The sequence below is a fragment of the Platalea leucorodia genome, assembly GCF_965183815.1.
Source record: "Platalea leucorodia genome assembly, chromosome: 3".
In the NCBI taxonomy this organism is placed as follows: Eukaryota; Metazoa; Chordata; class Aves; order Pelecaniformes; family Threskiornithidae; genus Platalea; species Platalea leucorodia.
Genome location: NC_138825.1, coordinates 32445540 through 32463064, shown reverse-complemented (window position 1 = coordinate 32463064; position 17525 = coordinate 32445540). Strand labels below are relative to the sequence as shown.

General features: G+C 42.2%; 1 protein-coding gene across 1 annotated transcript in view; it reads left to right on the top strand.

The window, feature by feature from the left end:
• PLB1 (phospholipase B1) overlaps positions 1-17525 on the top strand; it is a gene marked incomplete at its 5' end in the record, with an annotated part of 92424 nt that overhangs the window by 50144 nt on the left and 24755 nt on the right. Inside the window, 14 exons of the mRNA XM_082307342.1 lie at positions 589-684; positions 1188-1259; positions 1877-1936; positions 2342-2402; positions 3131-3189; positions 6494-6561; positions 7260-7303; positions 8498-8606; positions 12355-12406; positions 12551-12631; positions 13761-13826; positions 14240-14340; positions 15223-15304; positions 15749-15853. Coding sequence (XP_082163468.1) covers positions 589-684; positions 1188-1259; positions 1877-1936; positions 2342-2402; positions 3131-3189; positions 6494-6561; positions 7260-7303; positions 8498-8606; positions 12355-12406; positions 12551-12631; positions 13761-13826; positions 14240-14340; positions 15223-15304; positions 15749-15853 — 1056 coding nt within the window. The remainder of the gene's footprint in view (positions 1-588; positions 685-1187; positions 1260-1876; positions 1937-2341; positions 2403-3130; positions 3190-6493; positions 6562-7259; positions 7304-8497; positions 8607-12354; positions 12407-12550; positions 12632-13760; positions 13827-14239; positions 14341-15222; positions 15305-15748; positions 15854-17525) is intronic.

Below are 17525 nucleotides of genomic sequence, written 5' to 3'. Positions count from 1 at the left end.
CTGGCCTAATAATTATTATATTCAGTTGAGTTAACACCCAAAATTGCAAAAAATGCTTATGGAATAACTTGGACATAATGGGCAACAGGAATACAGACCTTGAAGGCATGATTTTGGACATTGAGTCCACTCCACTGCAATCAGACAACAATGCAGTAGATACTTAGTTCAAAGTCTTCCCCAGGGAACACTCACCCTGTGTCCCTCTTGCACCATAAAGTCCCTTCCAGTACTCTGGTAAATGAATTTTAGTATGAAAACCCATGTGTTTCAAAAGACCATAATGTGTGAATCTCAGGTGAAATGAAGAATACAATCAATATCTGTGCCCAAGTATTCTGTACCCAGAATCATAGCGGTCTTTATTCCTTATTACTTTGGAAATCCTATATTAAAGAGCTTTAAAAGGCTTCTTAGTTCCGAGTTACTGGTGTTCTCTGGCCCGGTTTAATTCTCTTGGCCTCAGAGGCCTTTGCAGCTACTTCAGTTTGAAGTCAGCTGGGATTATCTCACTGGAAGAGAGAGGGGATAAGGCACAGCTTGTTGCACATTTACTGCCCCTGTGACAGCATCCGTCTCGTTCTCTAGGAAGGGTTGCCAGACAGTTCATTTTTTGCCCCAGACTGTTTCCACTTCAGCCAGAAGTCTCACGCCCAGGCTGCACGTGCTTTGTGGAACAACATGGTAAGATTTTTTTAAAGGCTGTATTGGTCATTCCTTGTCTGCTTCATCCTGCCCTTGGCCACAAAAAAACCCAAAAAACCCAAAAAACCAAAAGAACAACCCAGGGAGCTACTATGTAGCTAGCACTGTCTCTTCTGGACCCTTAAATATGTTTACAAAGTAAAAGAGTGATCATGTGAAGAAAGGTCACCTGAACTGTTAAACCAGTCATATCAAACCAGTAAATCTCAGGGTATGTTAAGGCTGGGGGTGCTGGACTTCTCTCGGGGAGATGATGCCTACCTGGCTCGTTGATCATCAGGCCACGTTCCTGGTGTGCGGGGATTAGCCTCTTCAGCACGGAAAGCAGCAGTGCGTGGGGGCAGCTGCCAGCACGGGTGCAGTGCGCTGCAGTTGTCTTGCTGTGCTGCAGAGCTGGTTTCCAGGGGCTGGTAGCACAGCGTTACCCGTTGCTCTCTGATACTTATTCGCTTTTCTTCTGTGCTGCCCCCTTTTCCCCACAGCTGGAACCCTTAGGGGAGAAGACAGATAATCAGCGAATGGAAGATGAGATTTTTCTCAAATGTCCAAGTGAGGTAAGTTACAAGGATATCTGTGTAGAGGTGCTGGGGGTGGCTGGGAGCCTGCGTGAGTGTGCATTGCTGTCTCCGTGAGGGGGCTCTGACTCTTCCCTGCATAGTTTGTGCCACTGCCACGGGTAGCATTACGAGTGCTCCCCCATGAGATGGAGGGCAAGCTCGTCCCAGGAGTAAGCTTCCTCACAGCCACACATCACGGTTGGCCAAAACACAAGGGAAGGGTGTTTGGCCTACCTAGTCAAGACCATTGAGTATCCACACTGAATGATAGAGCTTAGTGGGGGAAACAGAGCAGTGATGGCACCGCTCAGCACAGCTCTGCAGAGATCACTGGGACTACCTTGCAGTAGCACCACAAGCTTCTTGTTAATCACGCACAGCAGGCTCCCAAGCGTATTCTCTAAGTTCTGTCTGTGTAAAAATAGTGCCCCAGGTTTACGCTGTTATTGTATGGATTTTAAAAGTGCCTTTTTTTTTTTTTTTTAAATCCCTGGGATTCATTTGCATCAAGTTGCTAATCATCTACAGACATCTGAGAACTGAAGGCTGGGGAATGGAAATCTCTATGTATTCTTCTGATGCTTTGTATTGACTCAGATTGCCTTGTTTTGTAGGCTGAGCCATTCCTGAGGACATATAAGAACAGTAATTACACATACCCTAACCAAACTCCAGTAAGTGCCAACATCACCATCCCACTGTTACTCTGCTGCATCTGTTCCTGTATGGTAACCAGATGAGTCATGCTGTGCACCACAGGTGAAATCAGTCTTTGGCCAGAGGGGTTTGGGAGGCTGAGTGCATGGCAGGGAACAGGAAAGCATTCCCTGAGTTAGGCAGAATGCGCCCAGAAACACCTGTAAGAACACATGCTCAGACAGCATGGTTATCAGTGCAGGATGCTACTCTAATCTGAGCAATACTGAATATGGCTGTTGAATTGAGCAAGCAAGACCTGTCTGGTTAGTTACATGCTAAACAGGCTTTGGTTTATCCACCTGGCCTCTAGGAGGAAGATCCTAGTTACTACTGACTGTATTTCCTAGCCAAATGATATTCAGCTTTCTTCTTCTCTTTAGAATTATGGAAGCCAGCTGCTATGTGAGGACAGGTCTCCATCCTCCCCTCCTGCAACTTCAGGTAGTCTTGCCTGTTTTGTGTTAAGAGGCTGAATTACTTTCAACTGTCCTTCAAGATGAGTTTTTATTTTTGATGAAATGACTGTTGGACTATGAAAAATACTGATCAGAAAAGATGTCATGGTTTTCAGCAGCTGCTTAATAGATACAATGCCATACTGTCACTCAACGTAACATTCTAAGTAGCTTCACTTAACTTGCTGCCAGTACAGAACTTCAAAATATCTCATAATAAAATCCAAATCTGTGTGCTGACGTAACCTAGAAGTGATACCACCTAAATCTTGGGAAGGAAACTGGAAATCCAGCTTGATGCATGTTAGTCTAGGACATAGCAGTACTCAGTTTTTCCAATAACTTCATGTTGTCTTTTCCTTAGTTCTTCTCTGCCTTCTTACAGCTTTAATATGCTGTTCCTGCTTTGTCTAACACTGCATTTTTTTTACCTTCATCTTGGTGCTGGATATTGTTTGCAACTTACTCTTATTTGCTCCTTGCTCTTCTGTCTTTTTGGTAGCAATGTTAACCATTGAGATGCTGAATAATATGCATATGCTGCTGCTAGACCCACGTGAGATGAGCCTGAGAGAGCTCCTGCTTTATCACCTGGGTGTTGCAAAAACAACATGTCTGAGCATCAGAATGCACACTGGCATGTTTCGTATATACAGTGGTGAAAAAGAATAGCTATTTCCTCTCCAGGTTCAGCTGCATCTCTTTCCTTTGCAGTGCATTCCCTAAAGCCAGCTGATGTGAAAATTATAGCAGCCCTTGGGGATTCTTTGACGGTAAGATGATAGTGTTTTTACTATTCTCTTGGTAAAACTACAAATATGTGCCTGCTCTGGTGGAGGGGAAATAGCTGCTGTACCTAGAAGCAAAGCATCCATTCATTTATGGATTATAATAGATCTAGCAGCTAGAACAAGAAAGGAGGTGTCAGTTCTCCAGCAGTCTGTTACCCCCATGCACATATTCCCATGCTTTTGAACTCAGGCAAAAACACAGGCAAATCCTTTAAAGAGGTGCTTAAATAGTTTGCTGAATTGGAGACAGAAGAGATCAGGTGCTGTTGAAATTAATGGGACAGCACAAGCCTTAGGTTACTGTGTTTTTCAAAGTTTTTCTGAATAGGAACGGACTGGTGAACCTGTTCTTTTGCCTCAGTTCTTTCAGGAACAGAGTGTGACTAGGGGATGTTGGATAATAGCATTTTATTCATTTTTAGCATTAATGAGATAAGGATGTACAGGGGTTGAGAGCCCTCTGGCTTTATCCTTTTCAGAAGATATTCAGTCTTTTTATTGTGCCTGTTTTAACTCATAGCTAATTTCTTCATCAAGATGCAGTTCTTGCTGAGGATGATTATCTTTGGTAGCCTAGAAGTCTCAAGATCCAGACATCCTATATTCCAATTATTTCTTTCTGCCTGATGTTTTCATACTGGTCAAAGACTGAAAATCTACAGCCCGCTCAAAGGAAACACTGGGCAGAAAGATGTAATTGGAGCATAGGTTTCTCTGAATCTGAGCCTTAACAGCAAAGACATTGTGTGTACAAACCATGAAGCCTTTACAATTCTCTGGCAGGCCTGTTGCTAAAACTCCTACACACAGGAGGCTATGAAATAAATAGAAGCATTTGAACGCAAACCTGCAATATTGACAAATGAAAGATATTCTATATATAGCTGTGGTTGCCATATTAAAATATCCAGGACCTTGCAGGTGTTTCTGCTTCTAAGTATAGTCTGTAGGGACTAAGAACAATGAAATCTGCTTTCATGGAAAGTGCAGTGGTGTATTGCTGTCTCAGAGCTGCACTTGGCCCATGCATAGTTATTCTGAACACCAGTCTTCCATTAATTCAATAAAGCTAATACATAGGAGAAAATGTAGTATTGTGGTTTAATCTGAAGTAGCAGCAAATAGTCCGCCTGGTCTTGTGCTGTACTGAAGTACTACCCCGTACCCAAATTTAGCATGAAACTATAGTATCACAGCTGGCAGGCACTCTTCTTCTGAATTCTGGTGTTTTAGGAGGAATGTAGTGCCAGCTTGCCTCTTTCTTCAGCGTAAGCATAGAGAGCGCTTTCCTCCTTGCTATAGTACTACTATAAGTCTCTCCCTTTAGCGCAATACTTTTCAAATCAGTGTAAAGGTATTATGGTGCTTCTTTCTGTGATATGTTTGTTTTCTCCATGGGGTTCAGATAGTGTTTCTTATCATTAGCCAAAAAGTTTTCTGTGTTTGTTTGAGACATTTTCATCATTCTTGGGTAAAGCAACCATGAATGAGTTATTCAGCTCATCTAGACCCATGAGAAGAAAGCCTTGTTCACGGCCACCTGAGGAACCTGAATATACATAAGCCAATGGGACCTGACAAGATGCATCCCAGAGTCCTGAGGCAATTGGCTGATGTAGTTGTCAAGCCACTCACCATGATATTTGAAAAGTCACGGCAGTCTCAGGTGAAGTCCCTGGTGACTGGAAAAAGGGAAACATTGCGCCCATTTTTAAAAAGGGTACAAAAGAGGACCCTGGGAACTACTGACCTGTCAGCCTCACCTCTGTGCCTGTGAAGATCATGGAACAGATCCTCCTAGAAGCTATGCTAAGGCATATGGAGGACAGGGAGGTCATTTGAGACAGCCAGCATGGCTTCACCAAGGGCAAGTCCTTCCTGACCAACCGAATGGCCTTCTATGATGGAGTGACTACATCAGTGGACGAAGGAAGAGCTACGGTTGTCATCTATCTGGACTTCTGTAAGGCCTTTGACACGGTCCCCCACAACATCCTTCTTTCTAAATTGGAGAGATATGGATTTGATGGGTGGACTGTTTGGTGGATGAGGAACTGGTTGGATGGTCGCATCCAGAGGGTAGTGGTCAATGGCTCAATGTCCAGATGGAGATTAGTGACGAGTGGTGTCCCTCAGGGGTCCATATTGGGACCAGTGCTGTTTAATATCTTCATCAATGACAGACAGTGGGATCGAGTGTACCCTCAGCAAGCTTGCAGGCGACACCAAGCCGAGTGGTGCAGTTGACACGCCTGAGGGACGGAATGCCATCCAGAGGAACCTGGACAAGCTTGAGAAGCAGGCCCACGTGAACCTCATGAGGTTCAACAAGGCCAAGTGCAGGGTCCTGCACTTGGGTCGGAGCAATCTGCAGTATCAATACAGGCTGGGGGACGAAGGGATTGAGAGCAGCCTTGCAGAGAAGACTTAGGGGTACTGGTGAATGAAAAGCTGCACATTAGTTGGCAAAGTGAAGGCCAGTCGTATTCTGGGCTGCATCAAAAGAAGTGTGGCCACGAGTTCAAGGGTCTGCCCCTCTGCACTGGTGAGACCCCACCTGGAGTACTGCATCCAGCTCTGGAGACCCCGGCACAGGAAACACATGGACCTGTTGGAGCGGGTCCAGAGGAGGGCCATGAAGATGATCAGAGGGATGGAACACCTCTCCTATGAGGAAAGGCTGAGAGACTTGGGGTTGTTCAGCCTGGAGAAGAGAAGGCTCTGGGGAGACCTTACTGTGGCCTTTCAGTACATAAAGGGGGCTTATAAGAAAGAAGGGGACAAACTTTTTAGCAGGGCCTGTTGTGACAGAACAAGGGGGAATGATTTCAAACTGAAGGAGGGTAGATTTAGACTAGGTATAAGGAAGACATTTTTTACAATGAGGGTGGTGAAACACTGAAGCATGTTGCCCAGAGAGGTGGTAGATGCCCCATCCCTGGAAACATTCAAGGTCAGGTTGGAGAGGGCTCTGAGCAACCTGATCTAGTTGAAGATGTCCCTGCTCATTGCAGGTGGGTTGGACTAGATGACCTTTAAAGGTCCCTTCCAACCCAAACTTTTCTATGATTCTATATATTTTCTGCATGATATGCAGTTTGATGCTTATAAATAATTACGAAAACTATTGATGCATTCTTCAGGAGGAAAGTTGGGGAAAAGCTAGATGCTTTCTAAAGCTTTTGAAGAGATGCATTCAAAAGTAAATAAAATTACTATCTATGAATGAATATTGTATTAATAATTGTGCTTTAATTTCCTTTGGTTAATGAAAAATAATGTCCAGGCTGGTACAGGAATTGCCTCAGATAATCTCCTGGATTTGGACACTGAATACCGGGGACTGTCTTGGAGGTAAGTCTTCAGCCAAGGTGATGAGGAGACGTGTAATCTCTCCTGTAAAGAATATTATTCTCTTCCACATGTTTTGGGGCTTTCAGCTGTCAGAAAGTTGAAAAAAAAGTTGCTTCTTGGGCTAGCATTTCTTGTGCAGATGTATAAAGATCCAGGATTTGTCATAAAGGTGTCTTCACAGAAAATGTTTTCAGCAATGGATTTTAAGCTAGCCTTTTGACTTCTCTCATGCTTTTATCTTTGGTTGCTTGTGACATTTTGTATTTTTTTGGTGGGATGGCAAGTCGGAAATCTACAAAATGGAAGAAAATCACTGGAGCCAACAAGTCAGAACTGGTTGCTTCTGGGACAATTTCCCAAAGTTTGCTATTTCTGAACTTTTTGTAGCACAGTTCCAAATAGCATTCGAGTTTGTAGCTGTCTTAGGCATTTTTCTGCCATTTCTTAATGATTGACTATACCTCCATACAGCTGCAAGATCATTAAATCCTTCTGACAAGCATCTTTACCACCGAAACCTCAGCCATTGTCCCCAATAGCACTTCCAGTTCTGTCCTCTCCACATAATCGGATAGATTGATAGTTATCAAATTAATCACCCTGTGCTTTTTCTCATGATGTGTGGTAGGTTTTCACTTTGCTTGTTGTCTGTGTCCAGCTAGGAGATGAATGACTGGGGTTTCTCTTTCTCATTTTAGTATTGGAGGAGATGCATCATTAGAGAATGTGACAACTCTACCTAGTAAGTAAATGCTTTGCTAGATCTAACTGGCAAGTTTGAAGAGAGGGAATGGGCTGATTTCTGATATGTTTAGAGAGCTCTTAAGTATCTCAAAGCTGTTTTAGAGTAATTAACAAGAACTACCTTCCAAAGAAACAGTATTCTAGGACTAATGAATAAAAAGCTGGCTTCATCATTGAAGCTGAGAACCAGGTAGAAATTCCCTTCCTTGGTGCATGTTATTTGGGTTTCTAAAAGTTTGCTATGTCCATGCTTGTGATGCAGTTAACATTTGCTTTTAACAAATACTCCACCACAGCTTTTTCCAAAAAGAGATCTTTGCATAGAGTAGACCTCTTTGGTAAATAAAGCTGACTACTTGTACGTGTAACCTGAAGGGAATAATTTTAACTTTCTCTTCACTGAAACATGCAACTTCTTGTAGCTCCGTCTGTTGTTAATGTAAAGCCACTGGATTTTCAGTTTGGATCAGCTGTAATAATAAACTTCTGTTTGAAAAGGGCCAGTAAACTGTTCTTCTGTGTGTTGTCCATTTATTATAAGCAGAATGTAACAAGAATATAATTAGAATAATCAATTAATTGATTCGCTGGATGCTATTACATTTGACAAAGCCTTCATTAAAATGTGGTTAAATTCAGTCTTTGAGATTAAGGTAGCTTTCATAGTTTTACAATGTGACCATTTTCACTATCAGCTGCGAGTTACTTCCTTTTGGAAACTACTATGGAGGTACTGAAGAATGTGGTGGGATTTCATCAGAACAATGCATCTGAGACTTTCTTCTTCATATTTGTCAGTAGTATGAGATTTTGCACAGCTGTGAAGTAGACCCAGATCCTCCAGCGGAAAATGAGCTCCTGACTCAGGATCCTCCTGACTGAGGATTTTATTTTAGGCTTTAACCACTACAACATGAGAGAGAACAGCACACAGTAGTCCTCAATTCCACTCATCTTACCTGCTGGTGATGGTGCAGGGCACAGCAAGCACGCTGCTGTCTGAGTTGCTGCCAGCTGGTGGTCCCTCTCATCGCTGCTTGGTGGATGCAACCAGTTTTGAGTGGAGGCTGCAGCAGCCGTGCTATGCTGTGTTGTCAGAGAGCAAAACTGTGGCAGTGCTTCTGTGTGCTAGTCCCTGTAGGCAAGGAGCAGATGTAGGCATTTTCCCTTCATTGCCATCTTTCTTTTTCAGACATCTTTCGAGAGTTCAATGTTACGATCATGGGCTATTCGACTGGCACCGGGAGTGAGAATGATTCAAATGCATTCCTTAACCAGGCAGTTCCTGGAGCACAGGCTGAGTATGTAGCTTTTTGTTTTACGTTTGCAGGTGATGCATGCTTTATTTAATTCCCTTTCAACTGTCTCATGTGCTGTCACAACTTGCTCTGAACAGCAAGCAAAACCAGTCTAGTTAGAGTGGAAGATTGGCTCAAAACCTGTTAAATGTATGGGCTTATTTCATAGTTGAACTTTCAAATGAAGCCAACAGTCCTGGTTATGAAATCTACAAGCAAGAAACTGGCAGAAACTCTTTGGTGGCGGTGGTTTATAAGTCTTCCTCTTCAACATTTATTCATTTATCTATTTATCTGTCAATAAATCTCTGAGAGCATGGATGTTTTCAGAAAATGAGCATGTAGTGAATTGGTAAAGAGATACTAAGAGGAAAAACTAGATTAAATCTTCCATAATTCTGGCCTCAGGCTTCTGGATAAGCAAGCAAGAGTGGTCAAGAGAGAGGAAAAAAAACAGCCATAGTGTAGAATCTGAAGGAGAATTGCTGATGGTCATATATGGGTTTTGGTGCATTGCAGACCTAGGGATTGTAATGTCTTGCAGTCATCTGAATTTGGCTCTTTGCTTTTAGTCACACCTGGGAGGCTGCATGAGTTGAGCTTTGTGATACTGAAATCCCTGAGATCCCTGGCTTCTTATTGAAAGAGTCAGTGCTGTTTAATTAACAAAACAGATGGCTGCTGGAATTCAGTCATAGTTTGGGCACAGGTTCTGGCAGACCATGCCTGGGTTTGACATTGTTAGTTGATATTACCCAGACCTTAATTTGTTTGTTTGTTTAAAGAAAAATTCGTCTTACTCCCCAAAGAGGTCTTGGAAGTGAGGTTCAGAAACCAAGTGAGGTGTTCGAGTTTGCTGTATCTAAGCAAAGATTGTTAGGATTTATCAGGTATTTTTATTACTCTCCTGTGGGCCTTGAGTAACTTCTGACTCATACTTGCGATCTCAGTAAATGCTTGGATTTCCTGACAGAAATAGTCTGCTAGGTGCCCTGATATATCCTACGGCCCCCCATACCTGAGAGAAAGGATTTTGTTTCCTAGCGATGACTGAATATGCCTGTGTGTGTCAGTGAAACATGTGGAAGTATTATGGTTCTGATTCAGCCATTAATGAGAATTTATTGCATACTTCTATATACAGCATGTATCCAGATTAGCTTCAGCTTTTGCTTATTATAGGAAAGAATGTGATAGGTGCCTGTCTTGTATTTTGTATCAGTTAAATCCTAAACAGGCTTTTTGGAGTGGTGGGAGGACTTGAAACAGGATATGCAACCTCTTAAGTCACCTGTATGACTTAAAGAAGTTTGTATCAGTAGCAACCGAGGCATTACCATTATATAGTTATTTGTTAGCTGTATGAAATGAGTTGATGGATGTTAGTCTAATGAAAAATTGTCCGCTTCCTCTATACCAATTAGTCTTCTCTCTTTCTCTGCTAGCAAGCAGCTAGACTGGATAAATGCGATAAAGTGGAGCTATCTATGTTCTGCAACGTTTTGTAAACGTTCAGCAAGGAGATGCAGACAACAGTTGTCCCAGATTTCTGCTAGTCTTCTGTTGTTTCTCTGTCTCATAACTCTCTGTAGAAAGGTGTCAAAAGTAAAGTCCTGTGAACTACTACATTAATATCCCTGAACTTTGAGATACTTTTTTGGGGAGTTCTGTTCTGTCACATTGTGGCTTTTGATGCATCTGAGAAGATGAACGCATCCTAGCTGAATATTGAAATATATTGCAACATGAGGAAATGTTTCTCCTGCTTTAGGTATTTGGCCCTGCAATGATGATGCAATACAACATTTACTCTTCATCAGCCCAAAATATCAATTTTGCTATGATTCAGAGGGCAAAAAGAGTCCACCAGCTAATTCTGGTATTTCAGAATTGTTACCTGGCCTGTCTCACTTTTGGCTGCTAATCTGGAAACTGCTTTCCAGAGGTGCTGGTACCTTTCTGAAAACAAGTAGTTCTGCACCCTTACCAACTTCTGGAAACCAGGTGTAAGGGTTTCTTAAAATGAAATCAGTGGCTGCTTTGAAGACCCCTTTAGTGAACTTGATAGCAATGTAGCAATGCAGGTCTCATTCAGCAAAGTGTTCCTAAGCCTGTCTGCATTCATTGCCAAAGTGCTTGCATACATGCTGGAGTTAAGGATAGATCTGAAGCCTGTTGCTGAAGCAAAGCCTGGCTGAGATCTCTGATTTCATGTGAAAAAAAGGAGGTTAAGAATTTAAGACTGAGAGGAGAGAACAGGTGACAGGAACTGTGAATATCTGTATTTCCCATTAGCAAACTGTTTCTGTTGATCAAGATCTAAATTTGGTGGAAACTGCAACTCAAGGATGGGTGATTGCTGGCGCCACTTCATTCCAGATGTTGTTAGATCTTACTGACTGCATTGGCTCAGGATGCATCAGCACCTCAGTGACTGCATGAGAAATCAAAGGTGTTGCAGACTGTCAGCTCAATAAGTGGTGCTTTCCTCTGGATCAATATTGAAGTCGATGCCCTAGCTTAGGGGTTTCCACAGTAAGAACAGAAGGAATTTGTGATCGCTTGTGGCTTGTGATAGCTTTGGGATATAAATAAGTAGGTTATGACATTGGACAAGGGTAATGGTGAACAGAACTATTACATGCATACAGTGTTTGTGTCACAAGTAGATGTATGATAGGGCTCTTTCCCCAGTAAATACTCTTATGTTAGTGTTAGATCAGTATTCAGTTGGAGGAGGGTGGTGAGAGATATCTCCTGTTCCTACAGTAAACACAATGTTGTAAAGGAGAGCTCAGCTCTGGTTGCCATACAAAACAAGTGTCATGCTTATTAATGTCAGCTGATATGCTTCCAGAAACGATAGACAGTCAGCGAAGTGTTTCTAATGAGAGCCTGGAGGCAGATGCAGCTCATACCATACTACAGAGCTGCCTGGAAGGCCAAAGCTTTCCAACCACATTCTTTTCTATGCACATTTGAGGATCAGCATGTCAGGGCAGTCAAACAAGGTTGAAGTGTTCAGCCTAGGTAACTCAAAATTCATGGCAGTTTATATATCTATATATGTATGTATGTATGTGTATATATACAAAAAAGAGAGAGAGTGCTGACCTGGCTATTGGAAAACAGTGAGGCTGTCATCTTAACTTGTCTGAGTAATCTTGAAAGTTTCTTGGGTTTTTAATTACCCTGGAAAGGTAGTGTGCACAGAGCTGCTTTACATAATTGAAAATTAAGTATTGACTCTGGGTGCAGGCTACAGAAATGAGGGAGGTGTGCACTGTGAACTCTGAAACACTTCAGCTTTGCAGGAGGATGAGCTGTGGTTTATGCACAAATATTGCTCAAGAGGTCAGTTAAATATTGGGACTTGGGATTCCCTCTGTTGTTTTAGTCCACAAGGAACAGACTGATAGCAGCCTAACTCTAAACAGGCCACCTGCTTACAAACATGTTGCTGTGTCTGGCTTTTCAGCTGTTTTAGGTGCTAAGCACCGTAATAGAAGCTAAACTTACAGTTCCGGATTAATTACTGAACTTGAGTAAAATCAGTATTCAAGTTCAATTTGATGTTGACTTTCTGCAAAGATGTGAACATGTAACTTGAGCACAGCAACATGAGGATTGTACTGTCTCCTCACTCAACCCTTCTGATAGCTGACAACTTGATTTAAGGTGTCTGAAGAGCGTTAATGTTGATCTCTCCATAAGGGTGTTTCTTTCACTCACTAGTTGTCCTTCTCCACAGGCACTTACCTGCCCAAGCAAGAAATCTCCTGAGACTAATGAAAACTGATCCTGTAAGTTGTCTGGGACTCCTTTAATCTTACAGCATGAAACGAAGCAGGTGTTGCATCACATGATAGATCCACCTGCAATGATACCATGTGTGTATGACAAAGTCAAAGAAATTCAGGCTCATTATTTTCTTTTTTATTGCACAGAGAATCGACTTCAGTGCTGACTGGAAGCTCATAACGGTGCATATTGGAGGCAATGATCTGTGCAACTATTGCAAAGACCCTGTGAGTAGTAGAACTGGTTAACTGAAACTGTAGTGGGACTGTGATGTCAGTGCAGAAACACGTCAAGGGAAATCCGTGGATCCTTAGAGCCTTCGCAGAGGCAGCATGAGTTATATGTGCTGCTGTATGTTTTGATGGTGGTTGCTGCTGACAGTGTCCTGATATAAAAACAGTTACCAGCAACAGAGTAGGATGGTTATGTTTTCTCTGGCTTACTCCAGGGTAAGAACCACTGTCTTTGCTACTGTCTTTTGAGCACGAGCAAAAAGTGGAAGGGAAGAAAAGCTTCACTCCTCTGATGTGGTAACTGCTCTACTGCTAGCATGGCCTCCTTAGACATCCAAGAAAGAATTATACTACTTGAACTACCACTAGTCCAATCCTACAGTTGTCATCACCCCATAACTCACAGTGTAGGGAGGTGCTAGGAACAGGTGAGGTGTGTATGAGGGAAGTTGTTGCAGTGCTCAATATCATTTGAATTTTATGCTTCTCTGGATTGGGGAGAAGCCTTTAGGGCTGCCATAAGGAGATCATGGGAGTTGAGTGGGCAGGCGGTGGGGAGAGGGCCACCTTTCCCTGCCAGCTCTTACTCTCTTGCCTTTAATATGCTAACTTCTTGTAAGCATTTTCAATTCTCCTGCAATTCCTTGTGCTTGAGAAATTTGCTGCTTCTGCAGGAGCCTCGCTCGGCATCTTTGCTGCTGCCGCCAAGTTTTATAGCTTTATTTGTAGCTATGACCTTGACTAGCAATGAGTTCACCTAATTTTATGAGAGCTTATCAGCTGGCTGTGAGCACACTAGCGGCTGCTTGGTTTATGCTGCTCAGCATGTGTTCAGATTGGGTTCCTTCCTGCATCGTTACATGAAGGACCCAGTGGATTTGGGTTAAATGTACTGCTACTCAACAAGGTTTATTTTAAATCCAAAATTTCACTGAGTCTTTCTGTATTTTAGATTAACTGATATGCTTAAAATCCCTGGCCTCTAGAAAGAAGCAAGAACATTCTACTGACCACAGTGTTGTATGGCAGAAAAGGAAGTGAATTAATGTGATTTTCCAGCCTCCCCACCAAAATGCCTTGTGCCTCCATTTAGCAGTAATCTCTTTTCTTCTGTTTCTATCAGGATCACTACTCAGCTGTGAATTTCACCAGAAGGATTCAAGAAACTCTTGATATTCTGCACAAGCAGGCAAGTGCTGTGAAATTGTCCTGGCGTTCTAGCTCTTACCAGTACATGAATGACTGGTGCTAGCTCTTCTGTTTGTTTGATTTTGGTTTTTTTTGTTTGTTTTTTTGGTTTTTTCAATTCTGGTACCAAACATATTCAATTGACTTCTACAAAAACATTTTCTATCTGAGAGTAGTGAGATGCAGTCTGAAATGACAGACAGTAACACTGGACCATGCGCTTGGAAAAGAATCAAAAGCTGAGTTGGAGGAGTTTGGTTGGGGTTTTGTTGCTTTTTTTTTTTTTTTTTTTTTCCTCCTTCCAATAATGGAGAAAGGGAAGGGGTGTCAAACGGCTGGACTTTGGAGTAAAATAAACGCACTGTGGGCTGCATAACCAGTTCCTTCTAAGCTAAAGTCTGACTTACCTTTCAGGTTCCAAAAGCTCTAGTGAGTCTGGTTGACGTGATGGACCTCCTCCCTCTGAGGCAGTTATTTGTGGATACTCAAGTTCAATGTCCCACTTACCTGGCAGAGTAAGGCTTGTTTGACTTCCTTTTGTACCTGAGAGTACTGTCCAGGGTGATAAAGCATGTTCTTATTCCGTGCTTCTCTTATCATTTGAGCTGATGTTCAAAGGTAGCACTACAGTCCTACCTACATCCCAGGCAGTGCTGGCATCACCCTAGCTGATGGCATTGCCTTCTCTTGGCTTTAAGCTAAGAGTTGTCAGAGGACCTGTGTGTTTTGTCCATGTCTAGAACTGTAAGGTTTCTTGTGATACATAATGTACACCTCTATGAGCTTGGGTTAAAGTTATTGATATAGAGTCCCTCAAGTTGGGGTTGAAGTCCACAAGCATTTGGATTTTCAGGCCTTTTGAGGGAATGTGAAGTATTTGAAACAGGAGAAACCTGTCTACTCTGCAGAGGCTTTATTGCAATGGGTAATTTGCATTCTTTGCTGACCCTCCAGACAGGGACAAAATCTGTGTCTTGGGAAGGCAGAAGGAATTGTTGATTGGAAAAGTATCAGCTCAGAGGTAATGCAGCCAGTACATTTCAAAGATCTCTCTTCCAGTTCCAGAGGGACTGGCATGCACCTCTGTCAGGCTGCAGAGCCCTTGGATGCCAGGGTGTAACGAATGGGACAAGTACAGTGTACATCACTTTGATACACCTGGGGGTGAAACCAAACTGATTTAGAGTAGTATCATTCATGTGAGGCAGAAAATAAGACTAAGGGCTGAAATGTTGAACGATGGAAAGGATGATAAGGCATTTTCACAGAAGCACGACTGTACAGGTTTCCTTGTTCCTCCCATGTCATGAGGGTGTTGGGTGGCAGAGGGTGACTTCTACATTCTCAGATCTCTAACTCTCTTTATTCCTTTTTTTCTCCTCTAACCTCTCCCACAGTTATCTGTGTAGTTGTGTTCTCACAGGAGAAGAAAACTCCCCAAATTTAACAATGGTGAGGGAAGCCACCAGAGCTTACCAGGTATGTTTATCAAGGGTGGTGAAGTTACTTTATTTCCAGTTGAGGTGGGCTCTTGATTACCAAGCAACATATCATAGCAATGTTTTACCCAAATGGGCCCTATGAGCTGCGCAGGAGGTAATTTGATGCTATCCAAAACACCATATGACCAAAACCAGCAGCAAAGCTCTTCAGAAAAATTTTGTTTTCTAGTACAGATGGATAGGTGGGAGTTTAGTCACCAAAATCCTGTCCCCCACAGACAGTTGTAGTATTGTGTTCTAGCCTTCTCAGCCGCTTCGCAAGGCTCACCTTTTGCCAACATCTGTGGCTATTTCAGTTAAGAAGTAAAAGCTTCCTTCTGGTTCTCGGGCTGTCAAAAAAACCCAAACCCAAACAAAAAAAACCAGTTATGATGCAGAGATGTTGGTGGTTTATTGGTGGTTGTTTTTTTGTTTCTTGCAGCTTGGCATTCAGAGACTAGTGGAGTCTGGCAGATATGATACTCATGAAAATTTCACAGTGACCATCCAGCCTTTCCTCCAAAATCCCAAGATTCCTCTTGGTCAGGTATGGTCTAAAGAGACTTCTGCATGCAAAGTATGGGTATCTATCCTTTAGAGACTATAGGCAAAACAGTTTCAGCTTGTTCTGTGCTTTTCTTATTGGAACTTGTTGCTTTTTGGTATAGTACATTAGATTTCTTCATATAGTTAGCAGTTCTTTGTTTTACATATTGTGCTGTCAATATGAACTACTGTTTTGGAAAATGAATCAAAACCTGAATTAAGAGGTTTATTTGTGTACGTTCTCAAGGGTATATAAATATTTTTCTTTCTGAAAATATAACATGATTAATAAAAGACAGAGATATTAAGTTACAGTTCTTAAAGCAACGTAGCTGCATTGCTCACTGGAGACTACAGCATCACCTCCTCCTCATGTCCCATAACTCATTCTCCTGTGTTGACAGAAAGAGAAGTTTACATATGATCTGGTGGAAGTAGCAGTTTTATATAGCGAGCCCTTTTTCCTGTTATTGGCAATTATATTTCAGTACCTTGAATGGTAAGTCTCAGTAAACTATAAATCTGGGAAATGACCCAAACCTTCTCTGAAACTGAAACTCCATTTGCTAATTTTCACATGCACTTCCTCATCTCACCTGGAACTAAGAGCAAATGGGGCAAAATCTCGAGCAGGGATTGCTCTGGTATAATTGAACCGGAGTGTTCCTGAAAATGCTGGTAATAGCTAGTGATAAGTTTGAAAAGTTCAGATCCTGCTGCAGACAAATTTGGAAAACTGGCTGAAAGCTTCCCAGGAAAAACAGGCTTTGATTTTTTTTTGGGGGGGTTTAAGGCAGTTTTTTTGTTGGGTTTTTTTGTTTGTTTGTGAAGCTGGTTCCCGTGAAAAGTTATCGCTAGGGGTTTTGGTACTGAGGTAGGCAACAGAGAAATAAAAACAGCAGAAGCAAAATATTTCTGAACTTTTTACAGTCTCACAAGCATTAGTTCAGATTTTAAGAAAGCTCGGGATGCTGTTTTTTATTCTTATCTCACACAACACTCAGATGTTCCTGAGCTGAAAACTCTACCTCTAAACTTGGCAAAAGATCAGATATAGATGCAAATTTTGGTAGTAGTCCTCTAATAAGCTAGCCCAAACACACTGAATCAAAACCTACTCAAGTTTTGAGGAAGGACTGCTCTGACCAAAAAAATGTTGTTTCAGTCATCTGTGACCTAAACTCTTTCTCATCTCAGTACTCGCATGAAAGTCAAGATATTTAGATTTCCAAACTCAATTTCCTTCAGATGCTGCAGTATCTATATTAAAGTACAGCTTTGCTCAAAAAGGAGGCTGTACTGGTGTACTCGGTCAGCCTGGCTGCCTTTGCTCAAACACTTACTTGCTTCTTGCTCCTTTCAAACTTGCAGAACTGACACAGCTGTGAAAAAGCAGATGGGCTCTCTTCCTTCTGGTAAAGCATCCATAACATGCTTGTTACCATGTAAGGTGCTCCAGAGCATAGTGGTGTCTGTGGTGCCAGTTGTGTTGATGTGCTGAGGAGAGGAACCCATCTTTATTGCAGAACCTGAAGAGAGACTAGACATGTAATTGAAAATGGTGATTTTGCTGCTTCTGGGTGGATTTGCCCTTGGATGCATATAAGCATCTCTAGTTAAGCATTTCTGGTAGCTCATGGACCTGCTGAAGTACATTTTGTATCACCAGGTAA